The sequence below is a fragment of the Oryzias latipes genome, chromosome 20 (genome assembly GCF_053564925.1).
Source record: "Oryzias latipes strain Hd-rR chromosome 20, Olatipes_Hd-rR_3.1".
NCBI classification, from domain to species: domain Eukaryota; kingdom Metazoa; phylum Chordata; class Actinopteri; order Beloniformes; family Adrianichthyidae; genus Oryzias; species Oryzias latipes.
The window spans coordinates 2,556,729-2,582,009 of NC_136256.1; the positions used below are offsets into that span (position 1 = coordinate 2,556,729).

The 25,281-nt window shown below is 43.0% G+C and overlaps 1 protein-coding gene across 16 annotated transcripts in view; it reads right to left on the minus strand.

Annotated features, from left to right (window-relative positions):
* Window positions 1–392: 392 nt before the first annotated feature.
* LOC101160890 (receptor-type tyrosine-protein phosphatase mu) overlaps window positions 393–25,281 on the minus strand; it is a 156,690-nt gene continuing 131,801 nt past the window's right edge. For 8 of the 16 annotated variants that reach the window (XM_023949909.2, XM_078938801.1, XM_078938800.1 and 5 more), the window contains 14 exons: window positions 21,745–21,832; window positions 21,493–21,569; window positions 21,385–21,421; window positions 18,805–18,902; window positions 17,590–17,706; window positions 16,337–16,491; window positions 16,119–16,254; window positions 12,910–13,059; window positions 12,662–12,835; window positions 5,147–5,278; window positions 4,771–4,896; window positions 3,136–3,299; window positions 1,377–1,512; window positions 393–1,257 (listed from right to left, as the gene is read on the minus strand). In XM_023949909.2, coding sequence (XP_023805677.1) covers window positions 1,204–1,257; window positions 1,377–1,512; window positions 3,136–3,299; window positions 4,771–4,896; window positions 5,147–5,278; window positions 12,662–12,835; window positions 12,910–13,059; window positions 16,119–16,254; window positions 16,337–16,491; window positions 17,590–17,706; window positions 18,805–18,902; window positions 21,385–21,421; window positions 21,493–21,569; window positions 21,745–21,832 — 1,644 coding nt within the window. In that variant the 3' untranslated portion in view covers window positions 393–1,203. Of the gene's footprint in view, window positions 1,258–1,376; window positions 1,513–3,135; window positions 3,300–4,770; window positions 4,897–5,146; window positions 5,279–12,622; window positions 12,836–12,909; window positions 13,060–16,118; window positions 16,255–16,336; window positions 16,492–17,589; window positions 17,707–18,804; window positions 18,903–21,384; window positions 21,422–21,492; window positions 21,570–21,744; window positions 21,833–25,281 lie in introns of all 16 variants that reach the window. The other 8 variants (XM_078938799.1, XM_078938797.1, XM_078938796.1 and 5 more) reach the window with 1 other exon arrangement.

Consider the following 25,281-nt stretch of genomic DNA (forward strand, 5'->3'; position numbering starts at 1 on the left):
AGAACAACACTGTCTACCTTGAGTATTGGATGGAAAAAGAAACATCCTCAAAATGGGGAAGGTTGTCTTCTGCACACAAAACCTCAAATATTTAGGATAGACTGGTTGAACGAGACCCACGCCAGCACCCCAAAGGCGGACCCACCCCCCAGCCCCACCAGACACCGTCAACAAAAGGCCTTGCATGAGTGTGACGTGCCTCTTGGTATCAGATCTGTGTTGTTGCTCACCTGGTCACACGTCCCATGGCGAATGTTTGCTGCTGTGTCTGCCACGTCCTTGATGAAGGACGCTTCAGCGCTCTCTTTGTCAGAGTAGAAAATGAAGCATCGGAGCTCTGTTCTGTCACCCACACCCACAGGTTGTAGAATGATGTGGCACGTCAGGCTGAAGAGTGTACAGAGGTATTTATTTATGAATCATACCACATAAATAAGTCTCATTACAGATGCTGTGACGACCAGCAGGATTGTGCTGATTGTCTGTGCGAGCTTCAAAAGAATGAGCATGGAAACAAGTGAAATATTCTTCTTCCTGTTTCCTCAGGTTCTATGTACATTATCAACACTTCCCCCCTCCCAGCATGTAAAACAGGTGAACAGAAGCCTTCAGCAGAGGTTAAAACTACATCCTTTTTGTTGTTGCCCTGGAAACACTCCAGTCCTTCATGGCCTGTAAAGGTCTCCAGGGAGGACCGCAGTCACAGCAGCTGAGCTTGTCTGGTTGCCATGGCAAAGAGAAGCTGCCGTTCCTTCTCTACGCTCCAAACTGAGGTCCAAGCACACGCACATGACCTCTGGGCCGCCAGCGAGGTCGCCCTGGATTTGGGCAGATCAGCTGGAGCTTCCAGGAAAACCTTTGCAATGTCAGAGCCTCAGGTTGGTTTTTCAGTGGAAGCCTTAAAATCCTGATGAGGAGCAGCAAGGAGACAGTTTGCTTATGGAATGAAGCAGGTCTGAACAGTCAGAGCTGGGGGGCCTCAGGGGGCCGACTAAAACTTGGATCACATAGTTTTTAAATCACGACAGAGTCCAACATCTCAGATAGAACTGGTCAACACAACAGGACAAAAATAAAAGACCACAGAGTGAAAACTGTGAGTTTGTCAGTGTGTTCATGCGCAGAAACAGCCTCCTCCTCTTCGTCACACTCATCAGCGGCCCTGCTTCTCCAGAGGATGAAGAAGAGGAGATGGATGAACGTCTAGGACGGGTTAAGATATTCCAGTGCCACTTCATAGCAGAACTTGTACTGTTCCTGCAGAAACACACCACACGTGCACATCAGACACGGCACCTTCAAGTCCAGAAGAACAGAAAGAGACAGAACCAAAGGAGCCCTGATGGTCCCAATCAATACGACAGCTGTTCATTTACCAGCAGGTCCACCATGTTTGGTTTGTTGTTCCGGAGCATCTTCACGGCGTGAAACAAGTCCACGCACCGCTGCTGCCGCAGCATCTCACACACGATGGTGACGCTGCAGAACACGCCACTGCGACCCCCGCCGTTCCTGAGGAAGAGGAGACGGATGAAGGACAGCTCCTCCTGTTACCACTAGGTGGAGCCAAAACCCCACCCATGTCACAGAGAGAAGAGGGTCCAGCTGGAGGCCAGGGTCAGGGGGTCAAACTCAAATATACAGCGGAGCAATGTTCCGAAACGATTATACCAATTACACTGGTTCAATCTTTATCAATAACTTGTAAAAGATCACAAATTCCATCTGAAATGAACAAAACCTGCAAGAAATTCTAATCATTAAATAAATCTGAAAAAGAAGTGCATTCACTTTTCATCGTCAATTCTACTGAAAACATCTTCCACTTGTCAACAACAAATACATTAATATTAACAGTAATAATAAAACTCAAATGTCTGTAGGATTGAGTAGAAAGTTTGCACTAAAGCACAATTTGTCTCACAGTAGTTCAAAAAATAGAAACAAAGCTCATAAGACAGCTTTAAACATTCAATTCAAAGAAAATCCGCTGCATTTACTTCTACATTTTCTATCACAGTGTTTCTGATTGTTAACGGAAAACGTGTTTCTACAGGCCAAGAACAGACGGCATCTCCAAATGTGTGTGTAGCAGCAGTGAAACAGAACCTGAAGCTCCGTTTGCCGCTCTGCTGGATGCTCACGTCAGAGACTATATAGGGGTCTGATCTTAGACCCAGATCAGTGCTCGGTGTCCTCAGGATGAAATGTTTTAAGTCATCAGTAAAAGGACTTCTGTATGAAGCTCATCAATGACGTAAGGAGCTTTCGATGTGCAAACCCACTGCCAGTGCATTGTGGGAATTCACAGTGGTCAGATAACATCCTTATGCCGGCCAAACATGAGGGTCTCTTGGGCCAGACCTGAGTTTGCCTCGTGTGCTCTGAGTGTTGCTTGTGGAGACTCTCCTTTGTCCAGGTCATGTTCTCACTGAGCAGCTGGATGGTCTGGAAGATGTTTCTGTGGTCGTCAGAATGTCCCCTTCAGTTCTACCAGCTGATGGAGAATGCCTTTATGGACTGACCACTTCAGGAAACTCTCTGTGTTTGTATCTGTGTGTGCATCTGTGTGTGCACCTGTGTGTGCATCTGTGTGTGTACCTCTGTGTGTGCATCTGTGTGTATGTGTGTGTGTGCATCTGTGTGTGTGCACCTGTGTGTTTATCTGTGTGTGTTTATCTGTGTGTGTGCACATCTGTGTGTGTACCTCTGTGTGTGCATCTGTGTGTGCAACTGTGTGTGTACCTCTGTGTGTGCATCTGTGTGTGCAACTGTGTGTGTACCTCTGTGTGTGCATCTGTGTGTGCATCTGTGTGTGTATCTGTTTGTGTGCATCTGTGTGTGTATCTGTGTGTGTGCATCTGTGTGTATATCTGTGTGTGCATCTGTGTGTGTATCTGTTTGTGTGCATCTGTGTGTGTATCTGTGTGTGTGCATCTGTGTGTATATCTGTGTGTGCATCTGTGTGTGTATGTGTGGGGGTGCATCTGTGTGTGTGCACCTGTGTGTTTATCTGTGTGTGTGCACCTGTGTGTTTTCATCTATGTGTGTTTATCTGTGTTTGTGCATCTGTGTGTGTACCTCTGTGTGTGCATCTGTGTGTGCATGTGTGTGTGTGCATCTGTGTGTTCTTACAAGCAGTGGACCACGGTCCGGCCCTCCCCGCCGTCGTACTCCTCCTGCCATTTGTCCACCTGGTGGATGAGTTTGAGGAAGGAACGCTTGGACACGGGCGTGTCGCGGTACATGGGCCAGCCCAGGAACTGGAACTGCTGCACCATGCGGTACCCGTCCTGTGGCTGCATGACAGAGCACAGCACGGGGGGGGGGGGTCAGATCAAAGGCAGAGGATCATTTGTGAACATTAGACTGCAGTGGGTGGAGTCCAGACCCAGGCGCTTCCAGGGGGAGGGGCTCAAATCAAACAATTGGGGTCTAAATGAGGAGAATCTGACAGTGGAAGTTTAAAACTCAGTTCAACTTTATTTCCCAGAAAAGAAAATGCAACCAAAGCATCTGACGGGGAGAGGGGCGTTTTGTTGCACTGTTTACATTCATAACTGTGAACAAGGAACTGAAGCTCTATTCCAGAGGTCGGAAACCTGCGGCTCCTTCCTCCCTGTGGTTTAGCAAAAAAGAGCTGTTCTGTTCTACGATTGTCGACGAGACAACGTGAGTGCGCAGAGGGGGCGTGTCTGCGGCTTTGAATGCGCGGAGGGGGCGTGTCTGTGGCTGTGACTGCGTGGAGGGGGCGTGTCTGCGGCTGTGAATGCGCAGAGGGGGCGTGTCTGTGGCTGTGAATGCGTGGAGGGGGCGTGTCTGCGGCTGTGAGCAACTGGTGCTTGAAATATTCATGTTTTCTTTGTATGATTCTGACAAGCGCGTAAATACTTGCTCTCTTCTTCTGAGTGAAAAGCGACTTTAAGAATCGTAAAGTTGCGTTGCGCCACCTTGTGTACAGGAGTATTTCTGTTTACTTTAAGCGCCATCTAATGTCAGGGAATGAAATTGCATGTTCGCTCGGCTCATCGTCAGCGAAAATCGCCTGGGTGTGAACACAAAAAACGTGACGAAAAACGCTGGCGAATAACGCCTGGCGAATTATTCGTCCCGGTGTGTACGGGCCTTTAGGTTTAAAAAAAAATCTAAAACTTAAACATTTTCTAGGTAAAGTTCTATGTCACTATTAACCTCCATCACCGCCATGACTCCCGCTGGCGTGTAATCAAAGCAATGTTCCGACCCAGAGAGAACAAGGATGGAGCAGAACAGAACCTTTTATGGCAGCGGGGGGGCAGATTTGTTTGCTTTCACGACTTTAGCAGAATGATTCGTATGTACTGAGGAATTAGCAAACAACAAAGTCTCAAATGTGGTGAGACATCCCAGAATAAACACGCAGCTTTCGCCCAAACATCCTGATCCAGATGAGTAAAACAGTTGTTTGTTGACAAAAATCTATAGGAGAAGCAGATCAACTGCAGGTTAATTACGACATATTTGCTAGTTTTGTGGAAATAGTTCTCATCTGAACCCATAAATGACAGAGGATCAAAAACAGGAACATCTAAGAGGAACCTTAAAAACATGTCAAATGATGCCGTTCACTGGAAACTCCAGGTTTTCCAGAGTGTTGCGGCTCCCAGTGTTTTCATTTCTGTGGGAAACTGATCCACACGGCTCTTTGGTGGTAAAGGCTGCTGACCTCTGATCTAAACCTGGAGCTGAGCCCCCCCAGAGCTAACCGGAATCAAGCATCCAGAAACGCACCCGCGCTGTGTTGTAGATCCTGAAAATGCGACTGATGACGTCTTCCTCCAGATCTGCAGACACAAACTCCACCTGCAGCGAGCCCAGACGATGAAGGCCGTTCTCCGGCCAGTACTGAGGACACAGCTGACAGACAGACGGACATCCATCCTTAGATAAGGTCACTTTTGTATAATCACAGTCTTCTGTCACAACTGCTGAGTGATTTAGCGTGTGTGTGTCTCAGTGTGTGCCTGTATTTGAGTGTGTGTATGAATGTGTTCATGTATCTAAAGCTTTGTGTGTATCTTTGCCTGTGTTCAGTGAGTGGGTGTGTAAGTCTGTAGATGTCTGATTTAAACCTGCGTGTGCGTGTCAGAGTTGGTGTGTGAACCACCTGGGCCGGGTCTACGTCGTTCAGCATGACGATGGACGTGCAGTTGTAGTCCATAACCAGACGCCAGAAATCTTTGACTGTGTTTGGCAATGGATGCTGGGTAACGATGAAGGCTGAGGGCTGCTTGTAGCTCTGTAGTGACACACATGTATGTAGTTGGTTATTGTTATCAGTCAGGTGACTGTGTGTGTCTTGTTATGTACACATACAGCGCACACTGGTTGGAAATACTGAGTATGAACATTTCAAAATAGAATCCAATAAAAGAATGTTTCTATGGAAACTCTTTCCATAAGTCAGTGTGTTCATTGGAAGAGGAGCTGACTTTGGTCAGGAGTACAGGAACATAACGCCACAGGCTGGCCAGCGCCATATTGGACAAATTCATTGTTGGGAATTGGACTAAACAATGGATTCATCCTGTTACACAACTGGATACCATAATACAAAATAAACAGCTGCAAGAAAAAGTATGTGAATCCGTTGGAACAACTTGGATTTCTGCATGAATTAAGCAGAGAATAGCTTTTGATGTTTAAATCAATTTAAAGACACATAGTCTACTCATATCACACAAAATTAGATGTTTTCATGCTTTTCTTCTTTCTCTTTTGGCTTGTTCCATCAGGGGTCGCCACAGCGAATCAGCCTTTTCATTGCGGATGATTCGCATGGTTATCTTGGCAATGTTTTACGCCGGATGCCCTTCCTGAAGCAACCCTCTCAAATTAACCAGGCTTGGGACTGGCACAGAAGTAGAGAAGGGAACAGGGAGCAGCCCGGATTTAGATGTTTTCATGCTTTTATTAAGCACAATTTGTAAAAATTCACAGTTCAGGGAAAAAATATAAGTGAATCCCGAGACTCATGATTAATCCTGGAGCAACACTATGTTACCAAATGTATTCACTCACCTGCCGTGACTCACATATGAACTGAAGTGCCGTCCCATTCCTAACCCATAGAGTTCAGTATGATGTGACTCAACCTTCAGCAGCTGTTACAGGTTCATCTCTTCTGGGGAAAGATGTCTACAAGGTTGAGGAGGGTTTCTAGGAATTTCTGACCTTTCTTCCAGAAGGTCATTGGTGAGGTCACACACTGATGTTGGTGGAGAAGGCCTGGCTCTCAGTCTCTGCTCTAATTCATCCCAAAGGTGTTCTATGGGGTTCAGGTCAGGACTCTGTCCAGTTCATCACACCAGACTCTGTCCTCCATGTCTTTATGGACCTTGCTTTGGTCACTGGTGCACAGTCATGTTGGAAGAGGGAGGGGCCGCTCCAAACTGTTCCCTCAAGGTTGGAAGAATGGAAATGTCCAAATGTTTTGGTATCCTGAAGCATTCAAAGTTTCTTTCAGTGGAACTAAGGGGCCAAGACCAGAAAAACTAAATGAACATCCATCTTTGCAAAAGTTAGGATGTTGTTTGTTTTCATTGGCAAAACGCAGACATGCTGCATAAGAAGGCGTTGTGGCCATGTGACCAGAACTTCTTTTTTGATGTACGTTATCACTGTGCATTATCACTTTTTAATGCACACCCAGCAGCCAATCAGAATCGAGTATTCACCCGGACCGTGGTATAAAACAGGATAATGGCCCAAAGCACAGGAGAAATCAACAACCGAACGGCTTCAGCAGGAGGTCTGACTTACAACTTCAAGGAAACGTTTGGTGGGCTTCTCAGCTGAAAGGGTCCCTTCCATTTCCCACCAAATAATTACATGCAGGGTTTAATAAACTACGGTGGCCAACAGGGCTCACACTACATACAAAAGAAAAAACGCAACAGCATTACCCGAAGCACAACGAAATTACCGCAGCAACAGCATTAACCTCATCACAACGGAAATGAGGACTTTTTTTTCCTACCGGCGGAAGAAAAAGATCAGTTTCAAACTATTCGGTGCAACAGAGTTTTAGAATTCTGAGAAAAAAAGTCAGAATTATCTATGCCCTTTTTTTTTGGTCCTAATCCTCTTCCGTAACTTAGTGTACGGAAAAAAAATCATCATTTTAATGAGATTTAAGTGGAAGTGAGCATTCAGTGCAGCAGCAAGTGAATGCCGTGCAGCAGCAGAGCAGACCAACTAAACTTAGTTGAACAGGTGAGCTGAATGTTTATTGATAACGTTCCAAATGTTTGGAAGCTCATTTGTTTGATTTATGATTTATCATTTTTTATTTATTGATGGGTGGTTTGCAGCCCGATGAAGCCGTCGGTGTCCCTGCAGATGTCCACCTTCAGCCTTTCTTCCTCCATTAAAGACAAGATCTCTACGTCTGTGTGACGCTTCCGTCTGAGGAGGAGCAGCACTTTTTGGGATTGTCAACATTCTAATGTTAATATAACAGACTATTTTCATTCATCTCTATTGTTTTATGTTGAAACGGGACGTTTCATCTGCAGGAGGGGCCGTATGTAACACTGTTTACTTCCACATTGGTGTTTGAATGACAGATTCTTGATGCAAGGTGACAAATGAACTTCAGGGTTTGTGAATAAAAAGGAAAATAAAGTCTGCAGCGGTCCTCTACACCCAAACCTGTCTGAGCTCCTTATTTTACATATGAAACTCCGCTTTACCGACACCGAACCCCGGAAAGACGACTAGACTGAAAATAATTAGATTTTGAGTCGCCAAAAGGTTCAGAATCTCTTTGTTTTTTAAACCTATAATCCGGAAATAAAGCTTCACAAAAAGCTCCACATATTTCATCTTCTAGCTTGGCTCAGATAAACGGAAACCTTTGGTGTTTTTTCCTCGTTGATCTATGACTTTTTTCACGTGAATTAATATTTTAAAAGTTGTGATTTGAAAAAGAAAAGACAAAGAGCGTTAGATGCAGATGTGGAGAGCTGGGTAAATTTATATTTTTAGACAAACGTATATTTGTAAGAAATTACGTTATCTAGTAAGAAAACTCCCTAATTTTGTCCAAAAATCACGTAGCTCTCAGGAGCGCCGAATAGTTTGAAACGGAATTGGGGGTTTTTCCGCCGGTAGGAAAAAAAAAAACAATTCCGTTGTGCTGAGGTTAATGCTATTGCCACGTTATGTGGTTGTGTTGCGGGTAATTTCGTTGTGCTTCGGGTAATGCCGTTGTGTTGTTTCTTTTGCATCAAGTGTGAGCCCTGTTGGCCACCGTAATAAACACATGAAAACTTTGAATTTTAAAAATTATTTTCTATTCAATTAATGCAGACATCCAGAAATTCCAAAGGGTTCACATAAAGTCCCAGATGTCACGCACTGAGCTGCGAGAAATTTGTTCCCACATTTGACCCTGGGGGGTAGCGGTGAGCTGCAGACACAGCCGCACTCAGGAACCATTTGGGTGTTTAACCCCCAATCCAACCCCTTAATGCTGAGGGTTAAGCAGGGAGGCATTAACTCCCATTTTTAGTCTTTGTTATGACTCAGCCTGGATTTCAACTCCTTCCAGTCACAGGGTGGACACTCGGTAGCCTTGTGGTAGTTCTTTTTTCTTTGTACCTGTTGATCTAAAATAGTAGGCTATGGTTTTACCGCATCCCTGCTGCATTTGTTTATCACGGTAGGAAGAATCAGTGGTTAGCAGCAATGAGTTGCAAAGACTGAATGCTGAATCACTGAGCTCTGCAGCAGGTCTTCAAAATCCATTGCCCCTGTCTTTGTGGCTTGCATTTGTGTGTTGGGGTCATGATTGTGTGTAGTCAAGCTACACTCTTTTAACAACATTAACTAAAATCAAAGTTTTGGGGCATTACAGACTGATCATATCCTTTCAGTCTTCTCCAACAAACCCTGGTTTGCTGTCTTTTGCAAATGAAGAGAAAAAGGAAATGCAATCGAAAACTGGTGATGCTGCAGTGTTCCAGGTAAAAGGCCTTTGGATCCTGGGCTGTTTGTAGTGTGACTGTGGAAGGTTATGTCACTGTTCCACACAGAATTATAGATGTTAGCAGCGAGCTCAACTTTCATTTAGACATACTGTATGATGGACATACTGTTTGATGGACATACTGTATGTTGGACATACTGTTTGATGGACATACTGTTTGATGGACATACTGTTTGATGGACATACTGTATGATGGACATACTGTTTGATGGACATACTGTTTGATGGACATACTGTATGATGGACATACTGTTTGATGGACATACTGTATGTTGGACATACTGTTTGATGGACATACTGTATGATGGACATACTGTATGATGGACATACTGTATGTTGGACATACTGTATGATGGACATACTGTATGATGGGCATACTGTATGATGGGTATACTGTTTGATGGACATACTGTATGATGGACATACTGTATGATGGACATACTGTTTGATGGGCATACTGTTTGATGGACATACTGTATGATTGACATACTGTATGATGGACATACTGTTTGATGGACATACTGTATGATGGACATACTGTATGATGGACATACTGTATGATGGACATACTGTTTGATGGACATACTGTATGATGGACATACTGTTTGATGGACATACTGTATGTTAGACATACTGTATGATGGACAAACTGTATGATGGACATACTGTATGATGGACATACTGTTTGATGGACATACTGTATGATGGACATACTGTATGATGGACATACTGTATGTTAGACATACTGTATGATGGACAAACTGTATGATGGACATACTGTTTGATGGACATACTGTTTGATGGGCATACTGTATGATGGACATACTGTTTGATGGACATACTGTATGATGGACATACTGTTTGATGGACATACTGTATGATGGACATACTGTATGATGGACATACTGTTTGATGGACATACTGTATGATGGGCATACTGTATGATGGACATACTGTTTGATGGACATACTGTATGATGGGCATACTGTATGATGGACATACTGTTTGATGGACATACTGTATGATGGACATACTGTATGTTGGACATACTGTATGATGGACATACTGTATGATGGGCATACTGTATGATGGACATACTGTATGATGGACATACTGTTTGATGGACATACTGTATGATGGACATACTGTATGATGGACATACTGTATGTTAGACATACTGTATGATGGACAAACTGTATGATGGACATACTGTTTGATGGACATACTGTTTGATGGGCATACTGTATGATGGACATACTGTTTGATGGACATACTGTATGATGGACATACTGTTTGATGGACATACTGTATGATGGACATACTGTATGATGGACATACTGTTTGATGGACATACTGTATGATGGGCATACTGTATGATGGACATACTGTTTGATGGACATACTGTATGATGGACATACTGTATGTTGGACATACTGTATGATGGACATACTGTATGATGGGCATACTGTATGATGGGCATACTGTTTGATGGACATACTGTATGATGGACATACTGTATGATGGACATACTGTATGATGGACATACTGTATGTTGGACATACTGTATGTTGGACATACTGTATGTTGGACATACTGTTTGATGGACATACTGTTTGATGGACATACTGTATGATGGACATACTGTTTGATGGACATACTGTATGATGGACATACTGTTTGATGGACATACTGTATGATGGACATACTGTATGATGGACATACTGTATGATGGACATACTGTATGTTGGACATACTGTATGTTGGACATACTGTATGTTGGACATACTGTTTGATGGACATACTGTTTGATGGACATACTGTTTGATGGACATACTGTATGTTGGACATACTGTATGATGGACATACTGTTTGATGGACATACTGTATGATGGACATACTGTATGATGGACATACTGTTTGATGGACATACTGTATGTTGGACATACTGTTTGATGGACATACTGTTTGATGGACATACTGTATGATGGACATACTGTATGATGGACATACTGTATGATGGACATACTGTTTGATGGACATACTGTATGTTGGACATACTGTATGTTGGACATACTGTTTGATGGACATACTGTTTGATGGACATACTGTATGTTGGACATACTGTTTGATGGACATACTGTATGTTGGACATACTGTTTGATGGACATACTGTATGATGGACATACTGTATGATGGACATACTGTATGTTGGACATACTGTATGATGGACATACTGTATGTTGGACATACTGTATGTTGGACATACTGTTTGATGGACATACTGTTTGATGGACATACTGTATGATGGACATACTGTATGTTGGACATACTGTATGTTGGACATACTGTTTGATGGACATACTGTTTGATGGACATACTGTTTGATGGACATACTGTTTGATGGACATACTGTATGATGGACATACTGTATGATGGGCATACTGTATGATGGACATACTGTTTGATGGACATACTGTATGTTGGACATACTGTATGATGGACATACTGTATGATGGACATACTGTATGTTGGACATACTGTATGATGGACATACTGTATGATGGACATACTGTTTGATGGACATACTGTTTGATGGACATACTGTATGATGGACATACTGTTTGATAGAAATACTGTTTGATGGACATACTGTTTGATGGACATACTGTATGATGGACATACTGTATGATGGACATACTGTTTGATGGACATACTGTATGATGGACATACTGTTTGATGGACATACTGTTTGATGGACATACTGTATGATGGACATACTGTTTGATGGACATACTGTATGATGGACATACTGTTTGATGGACATACTGTATGATGGACATACTGTATGATGGGCATACTGTATGATGGACATACTGTTTGATGGACATACTGTTTGATGGACATACTGTATGATGGACATACTGTTTGATAGACATACTGTTTGATGGACATACTGTATGATGGACATACTGTATGATGGACATACTGTATGATGGGCATACTGTTTGATAGACATACTGTTTGATGGACATACTGTATGATGGACATACTGTATGATGGGCATACTGTTTGATAGACATACTGTTTGATGGACATACTGTATGATGGACATACTGTATGATGGGCATACTGTATGTTGGACATACTGTTTGATAGACATACTGTTTGATGGACATACTGTATGATGGACATACTGTATGTTGGACATACTGTATGATGGACATACTGTTTGATGGGCATACTGTATGATGGACATACTGTATGATGGACATACTGTATGATGGACATACTGTAGGTCACAGCTTTTCTTTGATTTAAATTTGTTACAGTAATAACTTTTGGCTTCACTTTCCAGGTTACTAACTCAACTCGACTGGATTACATCATTCATTTGAAGATTATTTTAGTTGTTCAGAGTTCAGTCTAGCTAGCTTTCTAGTCCATGTGGCAAGATCATCGGGTTGACAATTTCAGTGCAAAACACTCAGAAATCAGTAAAAAGCAACAATACGTGAGCCTGAAAGCGTCATTTGGTGCTGTCAAATCACAACATTTACAGGAAACTAGTTGAAATGCTCAGCCTCGACTCGCCTCCTGGTGCAAATGCTCGTGCAAACACGAGTCACCTACATCCATAAGGGCAGCATTGATGTAGTTGGAGCTCTCTCCATCAATAGTGATGAGAAATGGCAGGCAGCGGTCTGGGGGCAGCACGTCCATGCAGCGGTTCTTCTCGTGGTTCCGGGGCAGCAAGGCGATGCTGCAATCTTCCACCCGCAGAGTGGGTGTGACCATGTTCAGAGTCTGCACAGAGAGATTCAGAGCCTCAAACCAAGCCCACCACATTGAGCCAATCCCATGTCCGGTCAGTGCATTACCCGAAACTCTTCCTTGATCTGGCAGGAGTTGGTCTGAGGATCCAGGCGGTTCATCTCATAGTAAACAGATCGCAGCTGATTGGCTGGAATGGCTGTGTCCCCACACAGACATGCCTCCAGGATGGCGTCGTGGATGAAGATGTACTGCTCCTGCAGCAGAGAGCAGGACACACGGGGTCAGAGGATGCTCTGCACCTCCTCCAGGTTGAAGTGACAGGAGCAACGCTGCTGAAATGTCACTTCATGTATGATTTATGATGACACACAACAGCAGCAGTGACATTAAAAGTTGGATGGGGGCCATGACTTTGTCTGCATGTGACTTCCTGTCAGGCAGAGCTGGATGTCATCATAGCCTGTGAGCAGACATGCAGACGAAGAGTTAAAGGAAAAGACGTAAAAAACCTCAATGAAGACTAAAAAAAAGGAAACGCATATTCATATGAACAACTAAATGCATAGCATCTTTGGGTGAAATTGTTTTTTGGTTTTGCCCACCCCATTCCTCCCCCCTTTGTATGCTGCTTTTTTTTAAACTAATTTTTGGATGAAAAACATCTTCATGACTGTAGAATGAACGGCAGCTGAAACCTAATCCCTCCTCTGATGTGAAAGCATCAGCAGCTCAGGGGGGTATTCCAGGAAGAATGTTTAAACTACCCTGACTTTAAGCCTGAACTCTGGCTTAAATCCGCCTGAACTTGCTTACTCTGGGTATGTTGGTTCCAAAAGACCGGATATGAGTTAGTGTAATTACGCTCCACTTGGTACCCCTGGGTTAATGCTCGTGCACAGCGTGTACATAAAGACTTTCTCAATGGATCATAGATATCCCGAGTCACCATGGAAACGCGTAGAGAAAAAAAGAGAGCGCTATACTTCAGTGAGACGGAGTCGGAGATTTTAATGACGGCGTATGAAGATTATACGTCCAATATAAAAGTAACACGGCTGCATCATCAAAAGAAAGAGTTTCTGCTTGTAGTAGAAGAACAGACAAAGTAAACGCACGAGTTTCTGATCTTATTTCAATTCTCATCGTGATATATATATATACAAATTATAAACTTAATAGTTGTTTATACAACTCAAATGTACATAGTTATCTAAGTAAATGTAATATTACTCTAATTCAATTAAATGTTTTTCCATCGTAATTCATTCTATTTCTTGAACTGTCACATGTCTTAGTTAGAGGCTGCAGATTTTCTCATTTTTATAAAATAAAAATAAATGATACAGTGTGGATTTACAATATATACCAAGCATTTAATTACGTCTCTGACTGTAACTTCTGTTTTTATTCCATACTATTGCACTCGTGGTGCAAAATAAACGCATCATCCTCCTCTTCCTCCCTCTCACTCATGGTGCAGAAAGAATTAAATATAACAGGACAAATAAATAGACAAAACACAGAAAAACAACTAAACACATTTGGTTTAAACACCCACACTTAAACCCAAATCCGTCCACACAGGCAAAGGGAATGGTATCCCACAATTCCTTGCGGTGCCAATCTAACAGCAGCACCAAAGTTACACCTACTTAATTGAATTAATATGAATCAAAGTAAAATAACTGTCTGATAACTACGTGTTATTTTTAAGCTGACTGAACTAAAAAAAATTTACTGTATTTTCCAAACTATTAACCGCTACTTTTGTCACGAACTTTCCACCCTGCGGCTTATTCAGTGAAACGGCTAACTTATGCTTTTATTTAACGGCCTCAGAGGGGAGACTGCCTGCATAATTCTATGTCCAGCAACGAGCACAATTGCTTTGACACACACTCAAGCAGCCAAACAGCATGGACCTAGCTTCAGCTCTGAGACACTTCAGTCATGGTGCAATGAAAGAAACACCCATGCTCAGGTGCATCCCACAATCCTTTGGTGCCATTAGACCCAACGTGCACGTGACCGCCACTACAATATGACACAGCTTTCAAGTTAGAAGCAATTGTTAAAAGCAGTGTGAAAACATCCACCATCACCAACGGGTTTGGAAAAGCCGGTCTGCTGCGTGCCAGAAGTTTCCTTCACTGTTGTGGAAGGAAACTTCTGGCACACGCGCCGCGCAGAGCCTATTAGAGCCGCTTAGAGCGCGCATAGGCGCGTGCCGCGTGCGCTTATAAGTCACCGTGCTCTCTTTTACTGGTATGTTTTTTAACCAGCCCTGTTATTTCCACATTGCTTCCGTGTTACTGCCGGAAGGAGGGGAGAGCTGCTTTTGCGCTCCGCTGTAGCTCCCTGCTCCTTCTTAAACACACACGCGGTTTCAGCACATATACATCCTCAATCTACAACACAGTGTGGCGGACTGGGGGTTGGCCCCGCCTTAAACCCCTAAGACTCATGGGAAGTGGGGAATCTGGGTGTGAAGTTTCACACCATAACTGAGGGAGCTGTGAACAGAAGTGAGGTTCATGCTGTTTGGCAGATGTGGGTGTGTTCAAATAAATAGGCTAAACTACTGGTTACTCCTCCCTCTCTGAGACTTCTATGGTGTCTCAGTAATTGGGTCAAGGTAATCAGTAATGTACCAATTAAATCACCATAACATGCAGCTTGTATACAAATGCGGCTTGTGTATGTAAAAAGTGGTTAATCGTTCTAAAAATTGAGTGGGTGTGGCTAGAAATCAGATGCGCTCTATAGCCTGGAAATTATGGTATCTTATTGAAGCAAATAATTAAGTTTGATCAAAGTATAAAGTTTATCTTTCCAACATCCATACGTGGCCTTATCACCCTCTCATGGTGGAAAAAGTATTAACTGGGCTTCTTCATCCACTAAATCATCTTCAAATGGACACGCCATGCTGCTTCACCTCTCTGAAAACAAACTAACCTTCAACTAAACCTGCTCCAGACCAGGTTATGTTCAGAGCATGAGTTGCTATGGCAACTTGACATACCCTGAAACATACTTCCACTCCTGAAATACCGACAAGTTTGCGTTATCGTTAACCTTTTGCCATTGTGATCCTTAAATCTCAACCTCACTGATGATGCCTTTCTCTTGTCTTTGCTTGTGTAAAAAACTCAGAACTGTCCTTGTCAGATTACGTACAGCTTAACTTGATTAGCTTTTATGAACAGTTCCCAGTTCTGCCTCTAGTCAACATTTCTCATTGACCATAGGCTACGCTGAGCCTCATTCTTGTAAAAGAACCCAGTTGTGTTTGTGCTTTGGTGTTGTGTACCTCAGTCTGGACCATGTTGACCCTCCGTGCTCTCAGTTCCCGGACACAGTTGTAGATGTCAACCACGCCCTCCCTCTCTGCCATGTCCAGCATAATGTCAATCACAATAAAGCAGCCTGTGCGTCCTGCTCCCGCACTGACTCACCAAAACACACAGACACACAAGTGAGCTGCAGATCATCTAACAGGATCATCACTGGTGTAGGAACACAGACAACCTGCAATGGACCACGGTGGGGCCGGCAGTGGGTGGAGTCTTGGCCTTCACATGCCGGATGAAGCCCAGCAGGCCGGTGGCATGGAGTGGCACACCGTGGTCGGGCCAGCCAGTGAAATGGAACTGTCGGATTTCTCTGATCTCGGCGACACCCCTCTGAAGAGAAAAGTTGGAGATACCCAAGTAAGAGGAGCTCACTAGTCCGGGTGGGGCAGCCTGTCTGATGATGTTCAGTCTGTGCTAGATTCCAGCTGTTCTCCTGTCTGCCTTTACACTGTGTAGCACTGATTGTTCCTGATAAAAAGAAATGCTTGGGGTGCATAGAAGAGAAAGGCAGAGTAGTTTTTACTTTCCACTATAGGTTGTTTTTTAAAGTAAATGTTGTTTGCGATATGGTTCACACCAACATTTTTCAGCTTCTGACACAAACAGCTGAAGTCCTAGCTTTGCAGGATGGCATCCTGGCATGTTTAGCAATCCCAGGTGACCTGTGAGGTGTTACAGTCCTCTAAACCGTGTTCTAAACCATCTCTAAAAGGCCGGCTTGTTCACGGCTCATTTCGTCACGTCTGACTACGAAACAATCACAGCAGACAAACCAACCGGACCCTGAGGTTGGTAACACGTCACATGGTATTTGTGCGGTGACTGCAGGGAATCTTTCAAAGTCGTGTGAATCACGGATTCTAGATCAGTTTAAGATTGGATGAAACAGAAACAGTTACCATAGCGATCACTAAAACCCACTTTAATGACTAACACAAGTTTGTGACCAAGTTTACATGATGTAAATCTGTCGAAAACAGTGGGAGTGAAAATAGATTTGAACTAATGCTTGACCCTTTATGTTGCTGTGACAGCAGAATAACCCACGCTGTTACTTAGCGTGTGCTATTCTGTCCAATGTTTCACATGAGTTAAGTATAACATACTGGCTTTGTCCGTGTCAGAATCAGCTGGAATCACGATAACTGTGTAAACGGTATTTCAAAGGTGGCAACGTTACAACTTAACGGTAAAAACTGCCATTAAAAAATGATACAAAACACAGAACTGCTGGTCCAATTCCGTAAAGCTCTTAGTGGTACCTCTGACTCTTAAGCGCTGTCTACCAATTCAAGTCTTCCAGCGACACTGCACCATGTCTTTGACATAACTCTGCAGTATTAAAGTACAATCAACCACTGAGGCCTTTGCGTTTTTGGATTTGTGTTGTTCATCTGCTGTGCAGCAAAGCCTTGCAGGTTCTTGTACCTTTTCCACAGCAAAGGTCCGGATCACATACTCTGAGAGCAGCTGCGTCTCAATCAGCGTGACCTTCATGTCTCCATAGATCTCAGAGTCGTCAGGCCAATACTTACAGCACTTTACCTACAAACACACACAGAAACGTCACAAAAATACACACAGAGCTTTTCTTTTATTACTTCACATTAAAATGTTTAGAAATGAACTCATCAAATTAACAAGAACACAAACAAGTGCAGCTGATATTAAAATCTCATTAGAGGCCCCACCCCCATCTCCTCCTCTGTAACAGCTAATCAAACTTGAGCTAATTACACTGTTGCCACAACAACAGGCCACATGCCAGAGGCAGAGCAGGGAGGAAGTGTGACTGGAAAAGAAAGCAGAGGATAATCAGCCAGATCTGTCCTACAATCCCCCTTTGTAAAGGAGGAGGCAGATCTCTGGTGCCTTGTGGGTAATGAGGGCTGGGACGGTAAACGCGCCCACTTGTGTGTGCTTGATCTTGGGTTAAATCCTCCAATTTCAGGAGGAACCAACAGTGGTTTATTGTGATATCAGCATCACTGAGCTGCTCTGCTGATTCCAGCGACAAATCTGTGCACATCTGTAGCGTCGCCGTCAAGAGGACAGGCGCTCGACAACTGAACACAGGATGTGAAGGCTGCCGCTCAGAATAGAAAGTCATTAAAGCGAACAGGTTCTTCTTCAGGAGAGTAGAAAGACGGGCTGTTCGCTGAGCAGCAGTGAGTATAGTAATTGGGCTAGAAGAGGAGCAGAATTCCTCAGGGAGCAGATCTGAGCCTAGCAGGAGCTCTCTAATGAGCAGGTCTTGTGAGCACGCTCAGAGTGATTCCTTAGACTCGCTGAGAACATCCTGTCAGTCCACTGAGCTGTTGACAAACAGCAGGAGGCTTTGTCATCCAGACCATGTCTTCACAGATCTCCTGATCTCTGCTTCATACCCAGCATTTATGCTCTGCCACCTCAGAATCTTTCTGTGCGTGTCGGCTCTATTTCAAGCTGCAGTATAGTTTAGGGGAAATGAAGGCCACAAACACAGCAGTGTTATTGAGAGTCTGAGTTTCAACAAAAAAACAAAGGAGCAGCAGAATCTTGCACAAAAGAAGTGCATTCTGGGAAATGAACTCTCAGTCCCCATCAGTAACAGCCACATGGTCTCAGTACTCGCCCTGCGTTAGTGTGTGTGTGTGGACTCACCCGGCCCACCTCCACCAGGTTGGTTACCATGACAATGGCTGCAGAGTTCTCCTGCCAAACCATCTTCCAGAAGTCATATGCCGTCTCCTGCATGGGACCTGACATCCATACAAATAGGTTTGTGACTTGAGTTTTCATCTGAGCTGCTCCTGTCTTCACTTATATTTACAGAGGGGCAAAAAGTATTTAGCCAGCCACCCATTGTGGAAGTTCTCCTTCCTAAAAAGATTCATTCTTTCCTTCTTTACACAGATCAGTCGTCCTGGTTTCTTTGCTGAAAAACAGCCCCATACCGTGATGCTTCCACCCCCATGCTTTACAGCAGGTCTGGTGTTCTTTGGATGCTGCTCAGCATTCTTTCTCCTCCAAACAGTAGAGTTCTTCCCACAAAGTTCTATTGTGGTTTCATGTGACCATAGGACATTCTCCCAATCCTCTTCTGGATCATCCAAATGCTCTCTAGCAGACTTTAGATGGGCCTCCACATGTACTGGCTTTAGCAGGGGGACACGTCTGGCCCTGCAGGGTTTGAGTCCCTGGTGGTGTAGTGTGTTACTGATGGCAGCCTTTGTTACTTTGGTCCCAGCTCTCTGCAGGTCATTCTCTAGGTCCCCCGTGGGGTTCTGGGATTTTTCTCACCGTTCTTGTGATCATTTTGACCCCATGGGGTGAGATCTTGGGGGGAGCCCCAGATGGAGGGAGTCATCATTGGTCTTGTACGTCTTCTATGTCCTAATAATTGATTTCTTCACACCAAGCTGCTTATGTTTCAGATTCAGTCTTCCAGCCTGGTGCAGGTCAACAGTTTGGTTTCTGGTGTCCTTAGACAGCTCTTTGGTCTTTAGTGGAGTTTGGAGTCTAACTGTTGGAGGTTGTGGACAGGTGTCTTTATATAGATAACCAGTTCAAACAGGTGACATTAATACAGGTAACCAGTGGAGGACAGAGGATCCTCTACAGAAGAAGTTACAGGTCTGAGAGATAGAAATCCTGCTTGTAGATGAACAAATACTTATTTTCACCATAATTTACAAATAAATTCTTTTAAAATCAAACAATGTGGTTTTCTGGATTTTCTTTCTCATTTTGTCTCTCATAGTTGAGGTTTACCTATGATAAAAATTACAGGCTTCTCTCATCTTTGTAGGTGGGAGAACTTGAACAGTTAGTGGTTGACTGAATACTTTTTTGCCCCACTGTACATGTACACTTGTGAGCTCTGTATGCCCAGTCACACACTAATGTGATTACTCACAAAAAACCCAACAAAAACGTTTAGAAGACAAACTTGTGCGTCAGAGTGTGTTTGTGTGTGTCCATTATGGAATCTGGACTGACGTCTTGCATCCATGCGGTCTGAACACTGCCTTTAAAGTCACTTCCTCTTACACTCATTATAAGTCAAGGATCTATAAACTAGTGTTAGGGTTACCCTAACCTTTAAAAAAATCTGTTCATGTGAGGTTTTGTAAGACAAAGATAAACTACAGAATTTTAAAGCAGATATGAAGGAATCGCTTCAATGTCAAAAGCTCTGTTTAAAATGTGAGCAATAACCACATCAAGAGAATACTTTTGGTGGTTGTAGTGATTTAAAAATGAAAATGCTGACAGGAGCCATCTGCCATCGCATTAAATCACATCGTTGGTTGAGATGAAAATACTGGCAAAATATTTACACGGCTCTGAAATTCGGCTGAGGAATCTTGTCAAACTACAATTTATCATTCCTCCTTCTTTCAGTGCAATGTTGTCAAATGGTGCGAGTGTGTATGTTTAACCAGAGATCGGGCCTTTGTTTGGACCACCTCTTTTTTGTTCAGGATCTCAGAGCAGGTGGAATTGTTGAGGACTTGATGATGCAATGCATACATTATGAGATAAACTTTTCTGATGAAATGTTTTTATGTATTAAAATCTTTTAACTTATTTTTTTGCTGATAATGTGTCAAATTCTTGGTTCGTGATAAATTTTAAGATCAATTGAATCGGTTAGTTCAAAAGGGGCCCAAGTCCACAACTTTTCAAAATAGAGATATTACATGTTCTATGGTCTTCAAGGGAAAAGCTATCTGATTATGTGCTAAAAAGTCCCAAGTCTGTTGTAATGTATTGACTATGCTTGACATTTAAAATGCATTAAGTGCTAAATTCCTGGACTTGGGCCTCTCTTGCATGGGTTTAGCTTTATCCCAAAGATGGCAGCACTAGTTATCCAATATGGCAGCTCCCCTGTTTAATTCAAGAAGGGCCCAAGTCCAGAGACTTTAGTTTGCTAGTCCTCTGTAATTATAAAAGTGAGGTGCTTCATATTCTAGCATTCGGAAGCTATGAACTGGAGCTAAATCTGGGTAAAGTATGAATCATTTGGTGTAGCCTCCCTTTAAGTTATGCAATTAAAATCATTTCCTGGAAAAACAAACCTCTTGGACTTGGGCCCCTTTTGAACTAACTGATTCAATTAGTTTAGCTACTACTATCAGCTCAGCTTTTAGGTGGATAGAAAACCTGCAAAACGGCAGAAACACGCAGGATTCAGAACTGAGAATCGTGCACATGGGGCAGAGGAGGACGCCTCACCTTGAGTGGCAATGTAGTGGTTGGGTCTGTGGTATCCCTGAAGAGACAAACAGTTCCAAGAATCAGCTGATGATGACACTCTTATTGTCGAAACTAAGAGTTACTCACATCCACGTAGTTAGCGTTGATATAGTCTGAACCACCGTTGCCATCCTGATGCTGCAGACGCACACGTGAGTGGTCATCTGACACACACACACACACACCGCAAAATAAGTTTGAATGAATGAATGACTGAATGAATTGTCGTTATCATCAGTTATTGTCATTGCAACTAGCACAGGTACAACACAATCTAATTGCTCAGAACAAACAAAGATAGCTGTGTTTTAGCGTGTTCCGGTGGTAAAGGATACTTACAAGCGATGATGTTGCCGTATCGATTCTTCATGCGGTTTTCATCTCTTTTGGCTGAATCCCATGGAGCAGACTGTCCCTCAAAGAACCCCTGAGAACACACACAGAGTCAGAGAACAGTTGAGAAGGCATTGCATTAGCTACTCTGACTCGCATTTGAAGATGAAGAGCTTGTGCAAAATCTGTTTACACCAATACTTTAGAGTCCCACTCCAATCATCTTTTCATCTATTGTCAAAGTGTTTCCAGTGGTCTTTTAGTTATGATTATGCAGTTTTTAAGCAAATTCCTAAAACCTGTGTCATTTTCTAGGACAGTTTCTGCACAGCGGCAGGAGTTCATCGGAAACTCGCCTCTGGATTTTGGGGGGAGTATAAGCTAACGTTAGCAGTGTATCAAAAATAGTGATCAACATCAGAGCCATCCATCCGTCCAGTTCTGATCCAGATTCCAGCTCAGACGAGGAAAACAAAGACGTTCATGGATCTATGTGTCTGATAGAGGATGCATCAGAATGGAGCAGAGCAGGAAGCTCATGGCCCGCCGACTGCATCAGCTGTGTCTTAACTGCAAACTTTTTCCAACCACATTTTTTCATCTGCTCCTGATTCACCACGATTTGAATAAAGAAATACTCAGAAATGCCGTTTTAATCTTACATTCTTTTAAACATCGTGAGAAGATTCTAGAACATGTTCAACACCCCAAAAACACAACTTTCATTGGATTTGGTCTTTAACAACACACCAGCTGTGATTCCACTACACTATGTGCAAAACTTTATCCAAATTCTAGAAATGAAAAAAACAAACACAATTTTGCAATTGCTGTGTTTCCATTAAATCACAAGTATTTATTAGGGATGGGAGTAGAAGCCCCATGAAGCGTTCACGGGGTTCATGTAATTGTGGCGGAAAAATGAACCAACAATTTGGGGCTTTGAAACCACACAGAACAGCGGCATCTGGTGGTGGACTGGACGTATATCATCTGCTTAAACTGAGCTCCTTTTAACACTTCAATGTGGAAACAATGAAGAAAAAACGTAAAACAACACAATGTGTGATGATTTCTGTGAGAAGTGCTTTCTTGACATTGAAAAACAAACATGACATGAATATATATTTACTTACACAATTTTTATAGATACTAACATAATATATTACCTGTGTGTGTGTGCGTGTGTGTGTGTGTGTGTGGGAAATTTCTTTTTCCCAGGGGAAATATTAATTGAGAAGCACTGGGCTACACTGATGAACCAGTCTGGTAGTTACTATGTTTTCTATATTGTGTGTGTGGAGGGGGTGTCTGACCTCCAGGGTAGTCGCTGTGTTAACTCTGGCTAAGCTGCATTGATGTGTGTATTCAGGGTGGACACTTTCCTTGAAATAAACACAAGAACAATACTTGCTGTTGTGTTGTAGGGAGAGGAGTGTGTTATGGACAATAATACAGCTTTAAATGTGTGTTTGTGTGTACGTCTTGGCTGGTCAGTGTGTTGTGTAACTCTTTGACTCTCACAGTTAAATATTTCGGCTCTTGGTGTCAAACTTGTTCACCCCCCCAGTCTAAGGTGACTTGGGGCCAGACATCCCATCCCTGGTAGAGTGATCCAGGTGGTGCTTGTGACGCAGAGGAGAAACATTTCTTCACATTGGTGTTCTATGAAGCCACCAATGACTTTTGGTTTTTCGCATGACTTTTTTGAGTCATAAACCGACGTTATGCATTTTTTGAGCGCTAGCAGCTGAGTGCTAACGTAGATGAACGGCGACTGATTATAACGTCATTGACTGGGCTTAAAGTCCAAACATTTTGACACTATCTGCCCAAAACAAAATTATAAATTATAATATTGGGGTAGGGAGAAGCCGAAGGGGTAGGGAAACAATTTGGATTTGGCCTTAATTTAATTTGATTTTTACATTTTAAGAAACACCTTAATGCCTGACATTTTCTGCCTCATTTCCTAGTCCAATTTCCAAATACATATATTTTAAGGGAAGTCAGTGAGCACTGGGGTTTTCTGAATGACACTTATTACAAACCGGACACAGTTTCTGTTCCAGACTGGATTTTAAATAAGAGAGAACTTTGAGTTAAGCAGGTTGTCTGTGTAAAATCTTTCTCAGAGGTTCTACATTAAACATTCTGAAAGAAAAAAAGAGATTCAGAGTTTAAAACCTGAGACCAGGGCTTTGTCTCAGTTCTGCAATAATGGTGGAGCGTCAAACCTTCTAACATGGATAAGATTTTGATTTTGAAGCAGAAGTAAAGGATGAAGCCAGAGAAGCAGAACTAACGGGTTCTGTTCTCTGAAGGCCTGGAGAATCCACACTCACAGAACCTTTGGCACATCGGTTGACACAACTGGAAATAACAGCATCATAATAGCAGACCTGCAGAACCAACATTGAGATGATGGAAAGATGGATTTGTTTCCAGCAGAAGCTCTGCACTCTGAGTGGACATGCATCTATACACAGGTTTAAAATGGTGCCATGTGTGAAAAACCTTACAGGAGTTCAGGCAAATGGACAAAAACATTTTAGATGAGAGGTGTGGGTCCTTTTTTGAAATCAGATGGAACATTAAGCATAGGAATCAGCTCCTTTCTAAGGAATGACCAGCTGGTCTTTCCTTAGAGACAGGGTGTGAGACAGAGACAGGTTTGACCAACTGGCTGAGGCCCCCCAGCAGATCCAGGACGCACTGGAAAGACTTTATGGTGACTGGTGGTTGTGGTGGTGGGGGGGGATTGTGGTAGGCACCTGGATAGATGGATGGACAGACGGACGAATGGGTTGGTTGAAAGGATCTCATAATTTTCCCTAAATTGATGTGAATTAAATTGTAATAACCACAGGTGATCAAATGCGTTTGTATGTTTACTTCTTTTAAAGAGCCACAACATAACCTCAATTAGGAGTCAAACGTTTAAATCCAAAGTAAGTGACACAAAATCCTAAAGGTTTCCACAGAACACATAGAGCTTGGTCAAATTGGTTTATGTTTACTTCATCCTTTCTTTCAACTGTGTTGAAAGTGGAGGATCTTTACCTGTTCTCAGTTTTCAGGGTTTACAGAAATGCTGACCGCTAAGACCCAAACACAAACAGGCACAGGCTGGAGATGGGTGACCACCTAACATTGAGCTAGAGTGCTAATAGGTGGCAGTGTTTGAAGCAACTAGTGCCTGATCTGGTTGAGAAAAAGACAGAAGGAGAGAAATCAGAAAGCCCAGCAGGCATCTTACCTCATTGAGCTGTCCAATCAGGTTAATTAGTAAAGGAGCAGCATGGAGGGATCAGGGAGACAAGAGTCATGAGAGGGAAATCAGCTGATCCTGTTGATTCTTTAAAACTTGATCAACTGTTATTAAAGAAAATCAACAGATCAAAGCACAGGCATCCAGGTCTTACTCTAAAATTCTGACACTTATTGCCAAATGTTTGGACAGGATTGAGTCAGGAATGGCTCTGATCAAACTCTATCTCACACAGAAACACAGAAAAGCATCAGTTTGGATTAAAGTGAGGC